General features: G+C 38.4%; 1 protein-coding gene across 4 annotated transcripts in view; it reads right to left on the bottom strand.

Annotated features, from left to right (window-relative positions):
• BTRC (beta-transducin repeat containing E3 ubiquitin protein ligase) overlaps positions 1-21,443 on the bottom strand; it is a 118,608-nt gene extending 97,165 nt beyond the window's left edge. For 2 of the 4 annotated variants that reach the window (XM_062579653.1, XM_062579651.1), the window contains exons 1-2: positions 21,295-21,443; positions 5,004-5,072 (exon numbers count right to left, since the gene is read on the bottom strand). In XM_062579653.1, coding sequence (XP_062435637.1) covers positions 5,004-5,072; positions 21,295-21,342 — 117 coding nt within the window. In that variant the 5' untranslated portion in view covers positions 21,343-21,443. The remainder of the gene's footprint in view (positions 1-5,003; positions 5,073-21,294) is intronic. The other 2 variants (XM_062579650.1, XM_062579652.1) reach the window with 1 other exon arrangement.
• Positions 21,444-22,083: the final 640 nt, after the last annotated feature.

Raw genomic sequence — 22,083 nt, 5'->3', positions numbered from 1 at the left:
ATGGAACAGTTATATACCTGAGAGACAAGAATACCCATTAAAAAAAAAAAAAATCCTGCCTAATTATGAATTTGCCAAAGAGACCAGCAAGGCCCAGAGCAAATTAATACTTTCATAACTTTCTCCAGAAATTTTTTGTTTCATTTGAAAATAAGAAAAATGTTAAAAGTTGTGAGTCTTAATTAAGCCAAAAACAACAGCCAGAGAACTTAGTTAGAGCTTACACCTCCTTACATCCCACATCACAGTTCCCTGAAGTTATTTAGGGTTTTAAAACAAGATAATTATGATTTGCTCTGCCACTGACTTCTTGGCAATTCTGCCACAGTGAGAAGATTAAGTTATAAAATAAAAAGGGGTGTACAGTATACCTCTGAGTGTGACCGTGAGAAGGGTTTCTCAGGGCTCACCTAGCCTACAAACTGTCAGCTCTACCTGGCATATACTGCACCAGAATCACAAAGAGCAACAGGCAGTTGCTATCATAAAAATGTTCTTCACAATTTTCAGTTTCTATTATATTCAGACATTTTGGTCATGTTTCTACAAACATGTATCTGGACTATTAAAAGTGGTTTGTGTTCTCATTTTGCTATAATAGAAGTCATTGCATGGTCTTATTAAAAGACCTTTAAATATTTTTAAAAACTGCAAATAAACCAACCCAGAATCTCACATACAAAAGTAGATAACATGTTCCTTGGACATTGTAGGAACAGTCTTCAAACCAAGCTGGTGTCACAAATCAGAGGTTGTTACCTTCTAGCAATGTTTAAGTATAACATCGATATTCTCAACATCTGAAGGACCGAACTTCTTACCCTGGCACAGATCGCTGCATTCAGCACAGAGGCTTTCCCGTCCACACTATGGCTTGTGGGTTTAATAGGTTCTGCAAGCTCTGCTGTGCACAAGCAGCTCAAAGCACTGTAAATGATTCCTTCAGCCTCCCACTTTTCATGTAATTGCTCAGTCAATTTTCCTGAACATACACATTATGCAGACATTTCTTTAATCCTCTGGTAACTCCCTAGCTTACAGTAACTTTTAACAAGAGCCTAGCTCACTAACTACTTTTAAATGTCAAAGATAAGAGTGCCTATTTACATATATTCCATTTATCCAAATAATTTCTTACCCGAGCAGGATCCAGGAAGATCACATCACAGCTTTTAGATACATGTTTGTGAAGAAATGTGTTCCCCAGAGAGCGGTTACAGGCGTTGTTCAGCCTCTGGGATTCAAGATCAACAAAAATTACCCGTCCCAGAAAGGAGCCAACTTCCCATCTACAAGGTGTATGAGGATCCTCAGTTGCCAAGTGCTTGAGGGAGCTTGTGCAGATCATATCAGAACCAGATAATACTAATGTTTTCGTAACTATAGCTCTTCAATCACGAAGATGACAAATCCAAACCAGTGCACCTGCAGAGCTTCAGGATTCAGATGCCATACCGTTCTTTAGGAGTGTAACAAGTAGACACTTGTACATGCTGCTTCAGGCAACAAAGATGGTATTAATAAAAGCAAATCCTACTCAGACTGAGAGCAACCTCACTAAGGTCTATAGCACGAAACTATCTGAAGGCTTAAAATTGAGTTCTTGTAAATAAGAGCAAGAGCATTTCATAAGAAAACACAGTTGCTTCATCATGTCCAAGGCCTGATTTTGCAACAATCCCAATTTTTTTCATCTAGGAAAGTGCAGTTATAGTGGAAGCATCCTGTTTTTACCACAGTCCTGGTTTTATACTCCGTTTTCCAGCTGACTTGACTGTATTGCAGACCATTTATAGCTCAAATGCCTTGTTCAATATATACTGGCCTTTGCTGGCACCAATCTAGTTAAGGTAGCATCAAGAATTTCCTGTATAAAATGTATTTACAGGTTTAAAACTTGGCTCTAAAAATTCTGCTCCAAGAGACAGTGGGAGGCAGGACGGCTCAGAGGAGTGTGTTATATTACATATCTTACATGATACACACTTGCTCACAATAGTATATGAAGAGAAGGGATTACAAGTCACCTAAAAATGATACTTTTAATTTCCCCATTAGTGTAATCAAAGTAATGTTTTATGTTTCACCTAATTAAGAGTTTAATATGCACAATTCTATACTTTGTTAATTTGTTCACAAATACGATCAATAGGCATGACATATTCCAATTCCTATATTATTTGGAAGCCTTTTTAAACCACACACTCCTGCCTTAGAAGTCAACTCTAGCTTGTCTTCAAAAGAGTCAGCATCTAGGAGATGGGATGTTACAGACTGCTAGAAACACAACACTGCCGTTCAAAGAAAGGCTTAAGAGAAGATCAAGGCCGAATAAAATAACTGCAGGTGTTTGGCTTTTTCTTACAAAACAGCAAGAGTAAAGAGAGCTTTACAGCTTACTTAAAATCCTATTCTTGAAAGTAACATGTATTTCTGGTCATTGGTATTGTATTTCTTCTAGCCCACACACAAACACAACACAACTCTCCACTGCCGCACAGCAACGTTAAATATAAAAACCCACCATTAAAGGGCAGGGGGTAATGGCATTAGTGTGGGCGACCCATGCTCAGGTAGTGTTCAACTATTATCTCCAGTTTAAGTAGGCTGAAAATATGCAAATCCAACCAGCACTGTTTTTAGATAAAATTGTCAGTTTTATGGATATTTATAGTATGTGTCCACTCTTGCAGAACTCCATCTTCCTCCATCTCATTTGTAATATAAACTGCTTTTAGCCCACATTAATACAATGTGTTACCGAGATTCTTCTCTCATTCCGTATAAAACAGGCAGCAGATCAACACTCAGCTACACTGAGAAAAAAAAAAATCATTACTTCTGTTTCTGATTCTGTTAAACACGTACACATAGACACAAGGAGGAATAAACTTGATGCACAGATACTAGTCCATCTAGATCCATATTCACATTACTGCTTTTATTTAAAAGTGTCTTTCTTTCCAACATACTGTTTTAAGAATTTTACAAGTAAGGCCTTTGGATGCCCTACACCAAATCCACCTGACCTCCTCCAGTTTTTTGTGGAGTGGTTTTTGTTTTTTTTGTTTTGTTTTGTTTTTTTTAACCTCTGCTTCTTACAAGAGCTCTTTCTTTTGAAAAAGTTTCCCCCCCTCACACATCAGCTCCCTTACCCACATACTTCCTGTGGTGAAATCACAGCACTGAAATTGGAGTAGCAGAGCTATTTCCATGACAGCATCTGCTGATGACAAGCTCAGGTTTATACCCTTTACCTTGAATCAAGGAGTAGTAAGGAGATTTAAGATAAACGCTTCAAAAACAATAACAGTAAATTAAAACCAAAAGGAAGCAGCGACACAAAAATATACAAATAAATGAACTTACTCTGATGCTTGCCTAATGTGAAAGTCTCCCTGTGAAAGGCACTGACTGAGCATTTTGGGTTTTTTTCCTCAGTATTTTTCAGAGGCAAAATGCTTACAGCTCACCTGCATCACAGCACTGGCAATACACTATAATAAGAACAGATGCAGGTCTGTCTGCCTCAGAGGTAAAAGGGAACAGAAAAACCACACAATCCTTTTCCTATTATTCTCCCAGCCCATCACATAAGAAAAGGAAACTGGTGCATGCCCCATATGTCAACAAACTTGAGCTCTGTCAGACATTAATTGCAGCGTTGAAAACCCTCTGAGACACCTTGCCTCCAGCTCAGCAAAGTTTAAATCAAGAAAACATCAGCTTCAACATCCCAACTGACCTTCACTAGCGCAAAGTACAAGAGGGAAAGTGATGGTCTCTCAGAGAGAAGCTCCAAACCGCATTACTTTGCGTGAGTGATGGGCTGCAAAGGCACAGCGGTTTGCAAATGTAATACGGGATTCAATCCCCATCATCTCATAAGCATTCAATTTCTTCTCCATTTCGCAGAAGTCAATGTGAGTCGACAGCAGCAAGGAACTTGCACATACAAGTTGCCACTTACTACTTGTAAGATATGGAAACAATCCTGGAGAAAACCAAATCTATCCTGTTAGCATCTCCAATGAAATCCGTTGCATTTTAAGGGTTTTTTTTAAGGTTGTTTTTAATTCTCTCCCACTCAGCCCAAGTGACTTGGCTCTTTGTTTCTGTTGGGCTCACAGTACTATATATCCTTTCACTACCACGTTTCATCATTTTCACAACTCTCGTTGCCAGGACAACAGGATGCAGCTTATCCATGCTGTTTTCATATTTCCAGTTTCTGTTGCCATAACAACACAATCATTCTGGCTTTCTACAAAACCAGCAACTTTAAGCTATACCTTCTCAAGGACACTGGACTCTCTCATGGAAAACACACGTATGATGAAGAGATTTATATAGGCAATTTGTAAATTAAGTTTTTTTTTTTTTTTCCTGAAGAGGGATTTTTCACTCACAAAAGTGAAAAGCTGACAGCAATTGCTAGAGGCAGACTGCTGAGACATCTAAAGCCTGGCCTTTAATAACAGCCAGAGTAATATAGCACTAGGCCACTTCTGAGTGGGGAGTCCCCACAGTGTCAGATCGTGTCAAGCTGCACAATTGTTATGTGATGTGAGTAAGTGTCCATACTTGTTTCACCCAGTCACATCTGAATTGGACTCTAGATGCAATTCTCATGTGCTTTAACCCATTGGCCTCCCCATTATTACCAGCACCACCACCATGCAGCTTTACGTTTGAAGGTCCATTTTAATTCCGTAATTTGAGCTGTTGTTGCAGATTTCTTTTCAGACTCTGCCCTTTTTCCCCTTTCAGGTGACTGTGTTCTGAACTTGTATGTACAGAAAGTGCACATTCATAAGACTTGTGAGAAAATGTTACACAAACACAGCATGCATAAACACAAAACAGTGATGGCTATGAAGGGTATCAGCTAACATGGCACCATAACTTCATTACACCCTCATTTATGCACTTCACTAATGAGACAAGCACAGGTGTCCAACACAGTCCCTCACATGAGATGAATAACAATAATACAGTCCAACCTGCTTTAGCCATGCTTGGTATCCAGAAGATATAAGTTGGAATCCATCTTTTGGCATGTGTATTCGGGGCTAGGAGAGAATAGACATAAAGAGAGACCTCCTTTTACACTGGGACCTAGCTAACCTAAATAATCCTAGATTTCAGATTACTTTAAAAAATGCAGATGTCTTAAGCCACATATGAAGGTTCAGCCCCCAAATAAGTTATTGCTTAATTACTACTCTAGTATCAGTTGTTTTAAGAACACTTTTCCTAATAAAACCATTTTTACATTTTCTACCATTTTACATATCAACTCAATATACAGATACTTCTTTAAAATTCTCACACAAATGCACTTAGATGAACACTGCCCCTGTGGTGGATGCAGCAGCAGAAACTAATGCTCATTAATGCTTTTGCCAGAATGTAAAGCTAAATGGTGTCAAAGCAGCAGCAGCCAAGCTATGACAGTGTTTTTATAGTCACTATCTCCAACATGGCTGTACCAGACACTGGGCAATGTGTAAAGATTAAGGAAAATCCCCAAAGAGGGGCAGTCTCAACAAGGGGGTAATCAGAAACTGCACTCACACAGTCATAAATTATGCCTTAAAGTGACAGACAAGTGCAACCTCCACCCATTTGTTTCCCCTCCTTTTGCAGGCTGAAGAAAAGGCAAGACACCCAACTGCACTGGTAGCACAAGACATAACTTAGGGCTTTAAAAAAAAAAAAAAAAAAAAAAAAAAGTAACATTTCTGTTACTTGTTAAATCCATTTGCAGTTCAAAGATACTCTCACAATTAAGTGGATTCAACTGCACCCCTCCTTCATCCCCCCAAAATTTTTAGATACTAAAATCACAACTAAGCAACATGACTATATAGACACCGTCAGACATCAAGACCAGAGTCCTTTCTTACTGCAGGCAACAACTCTGCAATCCCTTTATTAATTCACTGTACTCCCCCTCCAAACCAGCAGATGCATACCCCTACCATTCCTTTTTGGAAACCTCTTAAGTTTTCAGACTAAATCTAGTCAAGTTTATTCCCATTTGTTCTTGTGTCAATACAGTATTTAGTTTGTACAAACTGTGTCTACTTTGGCACTTGTAACACTGTATAAAATACAATCGGATTGAGCAGAAAATTGTATCACTGTTGAATGAACAACCTTCACAGCTATGGTGGGGAGATAGCCAAGTCTCATTTTTACTTTAAATTCCAAGAACTATAACATACTAAAATCTTGCCTCTAAAAAGCACACCTACAGTATTTCATAATAGACTTAAAATACCAGTTATTTTTGCTCTTCTATGGTTTAAATTGAAATCCATCTAAATCTTTCAAAGCAGTAGCAAGATTATGCCCTAACATCCTGGCCAGTAATTCCAGTTAAACATGAATTTTAAAAACCACCATCATACTGATAAATTAAATTCAAGTATATCCGGTTACTGCTTTCACCCACTGAGGCTGGACTTGCAATGTTTAACACATTAACAAACTATGTTTTAGGGGACTCATTACACTACTAGAAGCATCACACTCCCGAGACTTAATCCTTAGTTTAGCACTAACTTCATGGGTGGTTAGTCTCTCTACTACTGTAAAACAAGGACAACACTTATTTAACTGACCTCACAGGATTGCCGAGAGAAATCCCTGACATTTCTACACGTTTTGAAATGGAAGAATCTTATGAAGCACTATATATCTAGCAAAAACATTGTAGAAATCTGTATTTTACACTTGATTCAAGTGCTTCTGGTGCTTTTTTGAAGTAGCACAGCATGGTACACCTACCAAGAAAGAAATATAAACGAAGTCCTCGTAAACAAGCAGAAATAATGACCTTACGGTTAAATCAATGTCAGAAGTAAAGAGACCTGAACACCAGTCTCCGATTTGCCCAGGTACGCACAACAAATCTGTGAAAAATGACTTAACTTCCCTCTCCATTTTGGTCACCTAACCTACATATTAAAGGATAACAGGACTCTTAGGACCAGCAGGCTGCTTAGCATTTGCAAAGCCCAGTATGGAGTAGTTGAGTAACTGATTTAAGAGACTGATTTATACCATTTAACTTGAAGACCTTGGCCTTGCAAACACGTAAATATATTCACAAAACTACTGCCATCAACAGGGTTGCTCTCAGGCAGAAGCGTCTCCAATAACAAAGACAAAAATGTGTTTTATTTAGACAACTCTTACTAAGATCTTTGCAACTTCAAAATAAAGTTGCTTGAATATTAGCATTAAAAGTAACGAGGACTTTCAGCAGGTTAACAGTTACTGCAAACTATTTTTCATTATCCACAAGTTACAAAAGGGACAAATTCAGACACCATCACCCATTCCTCAGCACCATGCAAAAATCACCTCAGACAGGTACATCTCCTCTGCTAAGCCTATCCTCATCTAAAAGGAAAATAAATCATATAGAAGAGAAGCAAATCTCATCAGCATAAACTATATTATTACCCGCATGCTGCTGCTTAGGACATTAAAGCAGGATCTGTGCATTAGTGAGCCTTTAGGACCACAAGCTCCATCGACTTCAAATGCAAGCACCAACAGAAAAGTATAACTTAATGAAAACCTCTGAACTCTGACTCAAGAGCATTTAATTCATATGGATTCACTATCGGTTAAACTTGATCTTGCAACTAATTTCCTAAATTTTGGATTTGCTTGGTTCTCCCTATGAATGCCTCCTTCCGCACAGACAAGCGATTAGATAAGGACATCAGGTTAAACTTTTACAAATTTTGGTGTCTCAACAGCAGCAGACGTGTAACTGCAGGTGACTGAAGAGAAACTCATATGTGCTTGACAAAAAAAACACATACACACAAATAAAATTAACACCCATCCCCCCCACACACAGCTTTTAAAGATATTCGACAGAGACATTTATCTTGTTTGGAAGTAGTACTATTTTGTCAATCAACATGCAAATCATTCATGATTATGATCCATTTGAGGCAACTCCATCAACAATACAATTAATTGCCCAGCAAGATCTACTCATTTTTTTTGTATTTTCATGAACACACACTGTTTATGCTCATGGTTGCAATAGCATCCATAAGAGTAATATTTTCTCTTAACATCTGCTTCAGCATTTTACATTATTAGGAGCTAGACTGCTAGGGTAATTTTCCTCTTTTTTTCAATAACCAGCACTGTACTTGCCTTTCTCAAAAGGTAACTTGGAAAGTGCTCTAACTGCCAACTTCTATCATGCCATTTTGTGGTTATTTCCCAGCCTAATCTATGTGACTAATTTGTAATACCACCCTACTTCCTTTTCCAAGTCATTCAAGTTTATTATTGAGAACTTGCTTTAAAAAGGAGTCTTCCATCACCATAAAAGATTTATTCCATAACCAGAGATTTACTTGTAGTTCTGCAATGTAATTTTACCCTGTATGAAATACGTACTTTCTCTTCAGTATTTCTTTATGCCCATAGAACTTATACCACTATCTAAATACTAAGATTGTAATTGTTTATAACCCCATGGGCCAGAATAACTATTTTGATTGCCTTTTCTTTCTCCCTCTGCAACCCTCAACTGTTTTTTTAAGCAATCTACTCTTCCATTTTTAAGCCATTTGATTTGTGCAGTCCATAGCAAGACCCACAATAATACAGTGATTTCTGAGAACAAGTCAGTCATTTAAAATTCAGTGGTACCCTCACTCCTTCCCTACAAAAGGCTGATTTTTTAGAGGACATTTAATTACAGGCCTGAGTTCCTATTTTCTAAGCCTAAACACAACCCCTGAAGGCTTACAATATTTGAGTCACAGCTGGAGCTGTGGTTACTATACAGTTTAAATATCAGCCTCTTTACTGTGCAATTTGTTTTGAAAATCAAATCAGACGCCGTGTCATAAACAAGTGCTAATTAAGTAGTGAGCGGAAATTGGGCTTTTTTGTGCAAGAAGGGTTCTTAAATATCTGCATCTCCACTTCCACAAGAAAGGATAAATGTCAGAGCAGCATAATTGTATCGTGAAACCTACTATGGTACTTGCAAGGCAGTACTGCTGCTTCTCTATTTTATCAGCTTTCATGTAAGAAGCAAAAAAAAAATGGGAGGAAAAATGAGACCCATATGAAATATATATGTACTAAGGATTTTATGAATCATCATATAAACCATAATGCTTCCTCTTCCCTTGGAGAGGACATTCACCCTGGGTTTCCATCACTTACCATTCACACATGCAAGCTAAAGCCGTTTCTCTCTGTCACTACAAAGCAACTGTGGAGCTACTTATATTTTCATTCCTTTCAAGTTATACTCTACACATGAGTATTTATTTGAAGATAACATTGCATTCATTAGATACAACCTTATTTGATAAATATCAAGACTAGGAAAATGCATTTTAATACACTGAAGATTACCTCTGAGTTACAATATTCACAATGCCATTAACTAACAGGCTCTCAGCTACAAAGGCAGAATTAGATCTGTCAGCTCCTGACATGAGAGGACACAGCCAGCTGCACTGAGGATCGTCCAGTTGAGATGGCTTCCATAGCAAAGGGAAATATCCCCTGTGGCCTAGAACTTGTTAATGAGTTTGTATGCATTACAGTGATAAATTGAATTCCTGCTACAGAACATACAACTTCAAGACCCAAACAGATCCGTATTCTACTGTTCAAAGAAGTATTCAAAATAAGGCACAGGTAGATCCATGACCTCAACAAAAGCACACACAGGATTTCAAAATCTTTATTATTAGGAAAAAGAAGCGTGAGCTTTCTGATACCAAAAGCATTAGCTGTCAATATTTAAGTGCACCATTTGTTAGATTTTTGGAGAAGAAAAACAATGAATTCATTGACTACAAGATGGCAAAATTCGGTACAAACTCCTTCAGAGGGATTTAGCACTCTCAAACAGTAGGCTTTGATTCTGCTTGGAAACTTATTGAATATACCATACCAAATAACAAATTTTGATATTTATGTGAACATAGCTACTCTAGTTCTTCAGCGAGTTAATCCAGAGTATGCTCAACAAGATTTGTTCAAAATTAACTCTCACTGGAGAATGTGTATTTATATTCCCTGACAGATAAAAAGATACAAGCTTTCACACCCTACAAAAAGAGCAGCTATCAGGAAAACTACTTTAGTAATAAGAAACACCTGGATACCTTCTTAGGCTTACAGGAATACTAAGCTACAGCATTCAAAACCAAATTGAGAGCTGTGACAACACTCTATTAATCTTAGAACAAAGTAACAGCAGTTCTGAGGACATGCTTACTATTACAGCGTAAAGAGATCCTCTTTGTGTCCACGAGTAAAAGCATTCTCTATTTCACAGCCACCTTGCTTTTTAAATCTGAAATTCAAGTCTATATTCAACTTCCTTCAGGACTGCAAGATCTACAGCAAAGAAAAGCTACATTTCTCATGCTACTGTCTGAACTTCTAACAGGCAAGTATCCAACAAGAACAGTAGTATACGCAGTGCAAGCCTTATGCATAAAATCATAGCTAGACATTTATCTAGATATTAGCAAAATAAAGCTGATCATATTTTTGAAAATATCATCTCTCATATAAGTCCATACAAAAGCCAGAAAACTCATCCTGGATACTAATTTTTCACTGAGACTCAGAGCACTGGGAGTAGAACATTCTGTGCTTAAAAAAAAAAAAAAAAAAAAAAAAAAAAAATGAAGCCAAGGTGAACAAAATTAAGATGACTGCAAAACCATGATCATCTTAACCAGCAGAAGAATCTCTAGTGGTAACTTTCACTTTCCTGATCTCCTGATAAATTTCAGGTAGGAGGAAAAAAAGACATGCAGAAGAGATGAAAACACAGGTTAGAGATCTGTGCCAACTATCCTGAAAGTCAACTTAAAATCCATGCATTAAAGTAAGCAAGTTCGTAAGAGGAATACCACGTTTTCTAAAGAAATGGAAATGCTTCCAAGGTGAGACTCCAGCAGTCAACCATGACTTCTGGTCTTAAGCCAGTGAGCTCTCATGCTCTGAATATACAGCACTCAATCCAAAAATTTTCCTCTGTTCAATAAAGCAGCTAAACAGGAGTTGGGGGAGAAGACTTCCTTCTTGCAGGAATAGCCATTTTATCCCAATTCACCTCCCTCAAAGCACTGTACAATATTTACAGTGTGCAATATATTCACTCAGTGCAACAATCTACTCAAGAAAGCCTGGAATCCATAGATAATTGCCCCAAGTACTTACCCACATTTATAAAATTTCCTTTGCTGATCTAAATGCCCTGTACCGAATTAAGCTCTATGACAGTTCTTCACTCTACAAAAGTAAATGCTCCTTTGCTTAGCCTGACTACAGGAAATTGCTCCTTAAAAACAGGAAAACCAAAGAAGTTGTACCATCTTGCTGGAAGGATTATGGCATAAGAACGAAGCAGGGACAACAGAAGTAACTGAAGCTACGTAATGGGTAGTCTGACAGTACACCGAACACATGTGCCAAACACATACCCACAAGAAGAGTAGACAGGAGGAGTCTAAAATGTTGCAGAAGCGATTGGCCATCCCATCAAAGAAACCAGCATGTCCTATATCTCAGGTAACCTACTGATTACCTACTAACTACTATTACTATTACTGATATCTGTTGTAAAAATGAAATAGTCACCATGGGAGACCTAAGTAAATCTTCTCCCAATTTAGAATAAATTAGAATTAGTGCTAGACTAACCCAATCTTCTTCTCTAAGAAGATCACTGAAGTCCAGACAAATTAGTAGTAGTTAAGCATTTGATAAATGACATGTAGGAAGTTACTAGTCAAAATGGAGAGGATTAGGATTAATACTGAAGCTGTAAGGAGGATAAGAAACTAAAAAGGGTAGAGGATCACAAGTTATTCTGAAGAGCGAATCATCAAGCTTTGAAGAGATAGATCCTTTTTGAAATCCATTATTAATTTTGAAATTAACAATATTCTCATTAACAGCTACAAAACAAAAGTTACCAACGTGCTAATGAAATTTGCCAAAGAAAGTTAAGAATTGCCATAAACATATAGGAGGACACAGTATCTTGAAGATTCTAGTAATAGAATCAAAACACTATGTCCAAAAAATAAAAAGTAACATTATTTTTGTTATAAATCACAGACTCGGCAGCTGAGGAGACTGACACAGGGAACGTTATTTGCTAGGTTATGATGGTTCCCCAATAAGATGCAGCCACGAGAGGAAGTCAAATCCTACTCTGGAATGTATCAAGTGAAATACTCCCAGTAGAGAGAGATCATCATTAACACCTTTGTACAAGGAATCAATACAACTTTATCTGATATAATTTGTGTAGTTACTGTCACTCATGGTCAAGGTAGATTAATAAAATTCTGCAGCTGTTCAAAAAGATCTATTAGTATAATTAAAAATTATGGGAAACCCTCTATTGTGAGGAAAAGAAAAAGAAAAAAAATGCCAAACTTGTTTAGCCTCACAGGATTCAGCTGAGTGGGCTATGACTGCTTACCACAAATATATCTTGGGGATGGACGCAGGGGAACAACAGAGCTGTTTAAACTCAAGGACAACATTGGCACAAAAGAAATAGGAATAAGTTGGTAAGCTGGAAATATGAAGAGGATTTTAGCTATCAAAGAAATGAAATTTGGAGTAGACTTAAAACAGGCTAGCAAAGAAAATCATCCTCACTTCTAAGAACTGATTTGAATAGCTTGCAAAATAGACTATGGAGTATAGGGGACAAGAACCAATGTCCCGCGAGACTGGTTTCAATGACACATAGAGACCCTTCCTCTCACTGAAGGGTTCTGTACCATTTTGTCTCTTCACACATTTTTATTTTATGGCCAATAAGATATGCATATATATGAATATCTTCTTGCCAGTAGAAAACACATTTATATTTTTTATATATAAGCAACAGCTGTGACAAGAGCAGCACTCTGCACTGAAGCCATCCAAGTCAAAAGGTAAAAAAGGAAAAATAGTTATAAAAAATAAACAGAGATTTTTGTACTTTCAAATCTATTAGCAATGGAAAGCACCTTCTGTCATAGTTGAAGATGATCTTAGCATTATTAAGTCTGGAGTTCTTCAAAAAACTTCAGAGGCTTCCAAGAAATCTCCTACAACAAGACTGACCCATGGTTCCTTGAGACTACATCAACTTCTCATTGTTCTAATTTGCAAGAGATGAATGACAGCTGGCTGCATTTCCCAATTCTGTTGAGGGTTTTGGCACATAAGAAGTAAGGGCATTGAGCAGATCCAGTGAACAACCTCTCTGGACAATCACCAGCATTCTCCTACGAGAGGAAATTTGAGGCCAACTGTTCATAAACTCGAAGTAAGTCCCACATAAACACTGTTCCATTCTGTATTACTCTCAATAAAATACACATTATGCATGTGGGGAGGGAGAGTGACCAAACTGTATGATGGACTTTCCCTCATGCTGGACCTTTTTTCTCTGAAACAACTAGAGACAGTTTGGGCTGCTAAATGGTCAAGTCTCTAAACTTCAAAAGACTGCAATCTGACTAGAAAGGTAAGTCAAGACCTGCTTGAATCCTAGAAAAGATAGTCATCACTTCTCCCTGAGTATTTAATCCCCCATGCGGTATTTGAAAGGCTTCACAATCTGCAACAACTACTTTGTCCTGAGCTGAAGGCATCAGGAAATAGGACTCCTAAAAGCGAACTGAGGGAATCCACATATGGGCACAAAGCCAGCTGACAGGAAAACCACACCAGAGTTCTGGACTGCCTGGTGTCTCTCAAATTCCTTTTTCTCTTTAGATCTGTTCTGCTTCAGGTGCTCCTGAAAAGATGAGGTGTCTAGACTACAATTAGAAGCACACTTATCAGCTCACTAACATACAGTTGGGATTATTAACATCATTCTTTCAAAGCATGGCACCTTCCTCCTTTCTTATCATGGGATGAAGGAAATGAAGCAAACACAAAGGCTGTTTTTGCTAGTCCAAACTGGTTAATGAGGTGGACTCTATCAAGAGGTTGCAAGGCTCCTGCTCACAGACTACAAACATTTCTGTCCTTCCCTCACAAAGAATGGAGGTAAAGGACCACTCTCCAAGTTTTCCCATTCTTCTGGCATCTCTCCTTCCTGCTGCTCTCAAAGATGAATATGTAGATCCTGTTCCAGAAGTGGGGGGGGGGGGAATAAATCAGATGTTTTTCAATTCTTAGTGCAGAGGAGGACTAGAAGCAGCTACAGTGTGCAAGTTTATGATCAATCCTTTGTTTCTGAGCAAAATCACTACAGAAAAGTAAAATAATTTAGATCTGAAAGTCTTCATTGTAGCTTGCCATACCTTCTGCAATCATGACTAACAGATTCAGCTACATACATATAGCTTCAAGCAGACTGAGTACCCTTGGTTAATGGAACCAAGGAACTTAAAATTAAAGAATTTTAATGCAGTTTTTAGAAATACTCGTCATTCTTTCATCATTTCCACTTAGTGGAAATCATCCCTCTCAGTAGGGGATGATATTTTAATGATGTAACATTGTGCTTCCCAAAAGACAAGCCTCATGAGGCAGATTAAAACTAAGAATATTCAGATCCCATTAAAAACAGACATTTTCAAGTCATTTTTAAAATTAATTTTGTTTAATGATAAAATGTGTTATCATAACAGGTGGTTAGCCAATTGTTAAATTAACCAAAACATGGTTAGAAGGACAAGGCTTTTCTATTCTTCTACTATTGGATTACCACACGAGAGTACACAAATCACTCCAGTTCATGACCCTACGCAAATTTCTGAGCTTCAGCTGCCTCTTCTGCAAATCAGGGGCAATATTTTTCCACCACTAGGGTTCCTCAAAAACCTCAGATAAAGAGACTTTAGAAATACTATTGTTTAATAAGCAGGTCATATTTAATAACTCTCAAGTTGTCTAATTCTTAAATATTTCTGAGGGACCACGGAATTTTTCAGCACTAACTGGCATCACATAAAGAGAGCAGCTTCATGTTTGATTGCTTATTTATTATATTTTAAACGCTTATTATTGAGCTGCAGCCACTGGACTTCCTTAAGCTAGAAGTCATTTTCTTTTACATCGGTTTCTTCAGCTAAACAAATACTGCATTCTGCCTTGCATAAGCACTTAAAATATATAAATAATATGCCTGTAGAGCATCTCCTGAATTGTAGGAAAAACAAAATGAGTAAGACTGAAGAAAATACAAAGCGTTAGAAACACGAGGAAGTTCACCACTCAGACTGGTTAAATGTTGTGCCCCTTCCCTCAGTTCTTAATGAAAGTTCATAATTTCAAGTAATATATGATTTTTCTTGTAATATAAGTATTTGGCATTAACAAGCTTTATGATATAAGCAAACTACCAGCATAGTAATATCTAAGAAAAAGAAAAGAGTGGATGAACACATCCAGCTGACATTCGTAGCTCAGGAAATACTATAAAAACATTTAAAGCGGGGGTCAGAAGGTATGAAGTGCTTTTTAAATCAGACTGGATCACAAAGCTTCTTCTGCCATTTAGTTTCAAGTCTCAGATCGCTCTTTTGGCTAGCTCAGTAACTGCTCTCACTAAAAATAAACAGGAAAACAATGTAGCTTTATTTTTTCATTTCACTTACTGTCCAGAGATCAGAGCTTAGAAGGCCACCAGAAATGCTCTGAAGACCACTGTTTCAGTCTTTTCTTCATTAGGTACCTCTTAAAGAAGCAATCTCTAAACATTGCACATTCTCAATCAACTCTCTAGATATAATAAAGCACTACAGAAAAATTTTCTTTTCCTTTGAAATCTTTATTACCTTCGATTACCACTATGGAATACTGAAAATGTTGAGGTCACTGTGCATATCGTCAATCTTGTAAAAAATTATTTGGAAAAACCTTTGCCTAACCAAATGTTGTGGTTAGAACAGTCTGCTTTATCTTACTAATGAGAACTATAATTTAGTACCAAATACTCGTGAGGAATTATAGCTCTGCTGACTGGCAAATAATTTGCCAAGGCAGATTAGTTTAGTTGCATAAAATAAATATCCACCTGCACATACTAGCACTAATCAGGGCGTGAAATTAAACTTTTTATTCAGTGGGAAATAACTGCTGCAAGGCGGCGATTTAGTCTGGGAATCAAATATTAAGGTCAGCTTACTCTCTCTGATGTTTATAGTATATACAACAGTGGTGAGAATATGGTGCAACAAATTCTGCTTTTTAAGTCTATGAAGCTAAATACTCCAGTGATGCGATAGTAAATTTGCCATTTGCTTTTCTAATTGCATACATTTAATGGAACATTACCAAAAAAGCAAGGGTGAAGTTACTAAACTACCTAAGGAGGCCTGCAACAACTAAAAAACAATAATAATAAAAAAAATCAAAGAAATATATTTGGGGAGAAAATAAATCAACTTTTTTTCCAGACATACTAATTCCAGAAAAATTCTCAAACTAAGAGGATGTTACTTCAGTACTATTAGAGAGAATGACATGTTTAATATTTAAAAGTAGGATTTGCAACCATATTTAACAGGCAAGTCTATGCTACCCCAGCTGTTTTACAAAATTATGCTCATTACTTCCATGCTTTCTCTGCTTTAGATACCCTTTGCCAAAATGACCACAACACAAATACGCTGTAAGGAAGACTATAAGGTTCTTGAAGCAGAGTTTTACAGCAACAGTTACTAAACTCTAGATCTTTAAAAGTCAACCTCACTGACACTGTAAATTATACAAGTTCAGTGCAAACAGAATCTCTGCAGTATAAACTTTTGCCTATCTGTCCCCTTTCCATCAGAAGAAGGGGGAAAAAAATAAAAATAAAAGAATCAGAGATTCAGCCCTTCAGCCTCCAACTATGACTATTTCTTGCTATATTACCTGACAGTTATGTGGAAGTTATTGCAAACATGAGAATATCAGTTAAGGAACTTCAGGGCTCTCTCTTGCTTAAAGAAAAAAAAAAAAGAAAGAAAGAGAGAAAAAAAGAAAATGCACCTTTAAAAAGTGCTTTTGTTCTCTGTGAAACTGGAAGGCCATCAGCACCTCCTAGAATCACTTTTCTCCAGAAAAAGAAAGCATTAATTTGGGAGTAAAGTGGAAAAAGACACTCAGCAAGAATGTTAAAGTCAACATCATCTTATTCACAACCCAGGGAAGAAAATGAAGTACTGTCAATTGGTTCATTCAAAAAAAACCAAAAACAAAACAAAAAAAAAACAAAAACTAAAAAAAAAAAAAAACTAAAAAAAAAAAAACACTTAGAAACAGAAAGTGAAACTTCAGTATACATCAAGTTATTGCCTGCCCAACCATCCTACCTAGGATTCAAACCGGTCAGGTACAAATCTGAGCACTGCTAATTTAATACAACAGAAGTTGTCACTAGTCCATTCAAGAAAACAGATGTTGCTTCACAGAGCTTTGATATTTTTCTTAAATACCTTTCAAAACGAGGAACAAAAAATATGAACTCTTATAAAAGGGCTTTATTGTATTTTTATAGCATATTACATACCTTGTAACAATCATTTTGTTAAGTGTGAATGTCAGTTTTATTTTCTGTCCCTTTTTTCCTGGCTATTTACAAGCTTTGTAAGAATCATTCTTTAATTAAGTCTAAACATAGTTTTATATAAATGGATTCCTGGAATTAAAAACGTTCAGACTTAAGAAATGATTGTTACGGAGACTGTAACAGGCCGTAAAAAAAGAATGCCACTTTAAACAAAGATTTCTCATTTTAATTAAAAAGATAATCATCAGAACATTCGTACACTTAACGGAACCATTTGGAGCTACTTCTACTAGTCTACACAGGCATATGTAGTTTAGTTTATATGACATTTAATCAAAGTCTCAGTTGAGCCTATTGCACTCATGCTTTAAATACTGTATCCACATTTTTAAACAGTTTATTCAAATATGGAAGTTACTTATTGTGCGCCTCATCCCTGGTACTTTTGTAAATTGTTATGACAACAGAAATGCCATATTCTTGAAAGAATAAAAACAGCTCTCAGACAGGGCTTAAAAAAAACAACAAAAAACAAAAAAACTAATGAGCGTATTTGTTTCTCCTTTTAGCTTGTGCATCAGTCTTTTAAAAACTATACTTTATGAAGAGTGTAATTTTATCCGCAGCATTTTAGAAACATAAAAAGGGGGCAAGATGAACTTGCATAGATTCCACCCCAGCGAAATCCTTGGTATAGTTGCAGAGCACTAGAATATATACTTCACAATACCATATTCTAAGTCTATAAACAGGCTTTCATTCAAAATAAACTTTGCAAGATGACCTATAGACTAAATGATTGAAAGCACTCGTGCACCAGTAAGTACAGTCATCATCAGTGAGAAGCTGCTTAGTATTGCACTATACCAATACACAGCAGTTTAATATTAGAAGTAAACTTTAGACCTTCTTGAAATGTAGAGGTGACTTGAATAGGCAAGTACAGTTAAATAAATTACTTAAATCTGAAAGTATTAGGTTATACGTATTGCATCTAAATACGGGTAGCTACAGAAACTGAGAGTGGATACTAGCTAATGTAGTATCGTTTCACTGGTAGGTAATCCAGCCAATACCAGCCAGGAAGAACAAAACTTCTTTCCTCCTACGAAAAAGTTACATATACATGAGCATATGAAAAAGAACAGTTAAATTTGTCTTTGAAAGTGTCAGATACAGTCTTGATTCTGAAACACAAAATAAAACTGATTTTCTTAAAAGTATCTATTTCATCTATAAGATTAACACAGAATGAAATTTCAACATGACATTTTCTGTTAGTGTCAGACATTTAAAAAAAGATCAGGTTCATCTCACCTGATATCTTGTGATTCAAGAGAACAGCTCACAGTCACTACCAAAAATGATGTACAGATATTTTTAAGTGGGAAAAGTAATATTTTCCTAGAGGACAAAAATAGTACCACCTACCAGACTGCTTTCAATATGAAATGAAATTGAGCTGAAATCTGTATCAAAAACAAAACCATCCAAAGCTGGAGAGATAGCAAATCTCATTCCTACAAGGGATATTTGAATGTTAACTATGATGAAATATCTTGGCACTCGCGAAAGTCACAAAGAAAAAAAATCAATAATTAATAGCATAGCCTACTTCAACCCAAACTGTGACCCATCTAATAAGAAAATAATACATGAAGCGTATCACACACTTGGATGAACAGAATAATACATTGTGAATGATTCAGCATTAGTTGAGAGGATGCACTAGGCAATCTATGTAGATAATTGTATCAATACTATTAAAAAAGTCTTTAGGTATGCAGTAGTGTTAAGACAGACACAACAAGAGGCTTTCCAGCACAGCCAAGTTGATATGTACAATTAATACGATCTTACATATCGAAACAACCTACTTGTGTCACACCTCCACAAACTGCAAAGAGAGAAGACTGAAAGACATCACAACGTCCAATTAAAAACTTTACTTCATCAAAAATCACTAAAGTGAGAGTCACATACTGTATAAATGTGCGTGAAAGCAAAAGCTTAAAATGTGTTAAACAAAAAGCCTTTCTCACTCTGTCAACCTGTAATCAAAACAAAAATGCCTAAACAGTTGTGAAGGAAAAGAGGGAGGCTACATGTTCCATTGCTCTTTTTAGATGTGTTTTGCATATAAGGGATTTTTTTTTTTTTAATAAAACAATGAAGAACTTGGTCTAGCTTTTAGCTCTCAGTACACCCTGACCCTTGAGCATTCATTCCTCTATCTGGTGCTCTTAACAAATGCAGCTCCCATAAGCTGCTCTCTCTCACACTCAGGTGTCTCTCTCCAGTGCCGGGGAGTTTTACTGTTCGAGTGGAACACAGCCAGCTGCAAGATGGACAGGAATTCCCTCAGGTAGCCAGGCCCAATCTTACAGAGGATCTCAAGCGCCTGGAATAAGCCCTTGGATGGGAATCTTTGCACAGAGAACAGAAAAAAAGCAGCATATGAGACGTTGGCACAGTATGTTTACAGTGCTCTTTGGTGCAAGACAGAAACTTTTCAGGATATGAAACTCACTATCTATCCAGATGCAGGTTGTAACTACCAAGCTTAACCAAATGCAAGTGCAACAGGACCTGGGATACTCCTAGAGTCAATCATACAACAAAGACGGTAATTTGTAATTAATTGCTACCTTGCCCATTCAGGTATCCATAGCATTTTCCCACTTCATTGACCTGACTCTATAAATCTGACAAACTTTAAGAAAACTAGAAAAAGGGTCAAAAAGTCTCAAGAGAAACAAGTTCTGCAAGATTAAAAGCCAGAAGCCAAGCAAGTGTTTTGAACAGCAATTAAAAATTAGAATTTGCAACTAGTGTTTCATTTTGGGCATATGCTCTGAAGATTTAACAGAATTGCTTCTTCTTGATGAGCTTAGATTTAATTCTGTACCATGGAAAGTTCTAATCCAAAATAAACTTTTAGCAAGCATTGCCAGTCACTTAGAAAATATCCTTAGGGAAAGGACAGTTTGGGGCACCTAAAATTAACAGCCAGTTCAGTTGACACCGGTTTGTTTTCATTTCCAAATCTTACAGTTTCTAGCCAAAACATCCAGTCCCTTGTAATAATTCAATTATTACAATAAAAACCAATAACTGTTTTAGAAAAAAAAGAAAAAGAACGAAAGAAAAAGGATGAAATACAGAACGTTTTGACTTAAATGTATCATGCCTCAAACCTAGAGTTAGCTAGCCCTGTTTGAAGAGCATCTCGGATGCACACACCCCACGGGTATTTTCCATGCCAAAGGCCCACTCACAAACCTAGACAATACAAATGCTCTTTATGTTTGTTATCAGCGAAAGACAGCGGGAGATGGGGAAGGATTAAAGTAGCAATACAGACGGCTCCCGGGGCAGAGTGGGAGGAAAAAATAACACAGGAACCGCAGCGGCCTGGGGCACACTACAGAAGAGGCTCGAGTACGCGAATAAAAGGAGAAACCCAGTACATACGCGCAGCTCCCTCCCCTTCCCCGGCCCGGTTTGAACTTCTCCCGCTCCCAGTAGGCACCTGCAGCCCTCCCCCCCACACCCGGCCTGCGCACCCCGCACCAGCCCCCCGCACTTCACCCCCTCGCCCCAGCCGCCTCTCTCTGCTTCAGCCCAGTGCCAGGAAGCGCCCCCTTCCCCCCGCCCCCAGGGCCCGGCCCGGCTCGGCTCCCCCCCAGGGCCCTTCCCCTCCCCCCCCCGCCACCGCGCAGGTGCCCCCCCCAGCCGCCGCGGCCCCTCACCATGAACTTCAGGGCCTTCTCCTGCAGCACGGCCTCGGCCGGGTCCATAGTCTTGCGCCACCGCCGCCGGGACCGGGGCCGGGGCCGCCCCTTCCCTCAGTGCCAGGCCGCAGCCAGCGCAGACAGGAACCTGCGCTTCCCCGCGTCCCCCCCCCCTTCCCACCTTGCCCCGCTGCCGGCGCGGCGCATGCGCCGCCCGCGGGCCCACGGGAAATGGAGTCCCTGGCCGCCCTACCGGCAAGGGCCTGAACGCCGCAGGAAAACTACCATGCCCAAAAGGCATCGCGGCCAGGGGCACGCCGGGAGCCGGCTGGCGCATGCGCCACGCGCGTCGGCGGGGGCTGATGGGAGTTGTAGTAGGAAGGAGCTGTGGCGGGTGTAACTCGAGGGCAGAAGCGAGCGGGGGGAGGGGGCGAGAGAGGCCGCTTCCCCGGGGGGCCCTGGGGCCTTCCAGCCCCAAACCTCCCCCTCGGGGCCTCGACCCCGGTTCCCAACTCAGAGCCCCGCTCGGCTTCCAAATAGCATCTCTTGCACGTGGCTAATTGCCAGGGTGCCCCGGCACCTGAGTGCGCATACACGGCTGCTTACCCGCAATTTATGGTGCCGATAGAAGTTTCACTAATTGTTCCGTTTTGCTGCAGCTGTGCTCAGTGCCTGAGCACAACTGATTTTTAAGTCAATTATGGCTTGTTTTAATATGGCCCCAAATACCATCTAAAATCCATCCTACTCACCGCCATATATGGCGTATATCTACATAATTGGTACCAGAAATGTTTAGTGTCTTAG

This window comes from Rhea pennata, chromosome 7, assembly GCF_028389875.1.
Source record: "Rhea pennata isolate bPtePen1 chromosome 7, bPtePen1.pri, whole genome shotgun sequence".
Classification (NCBI taxonomy): domain Eukaryota; kingdom Metazoa; phylum Chordata; class Aves; order Rheiformes; family Rheidae; genus Rhea; species Rhea pennata.
Note: the sequence above shows the minus strand (reverse complement) of the source record. Positions and strands in the feature narration are given on the sequence as shown.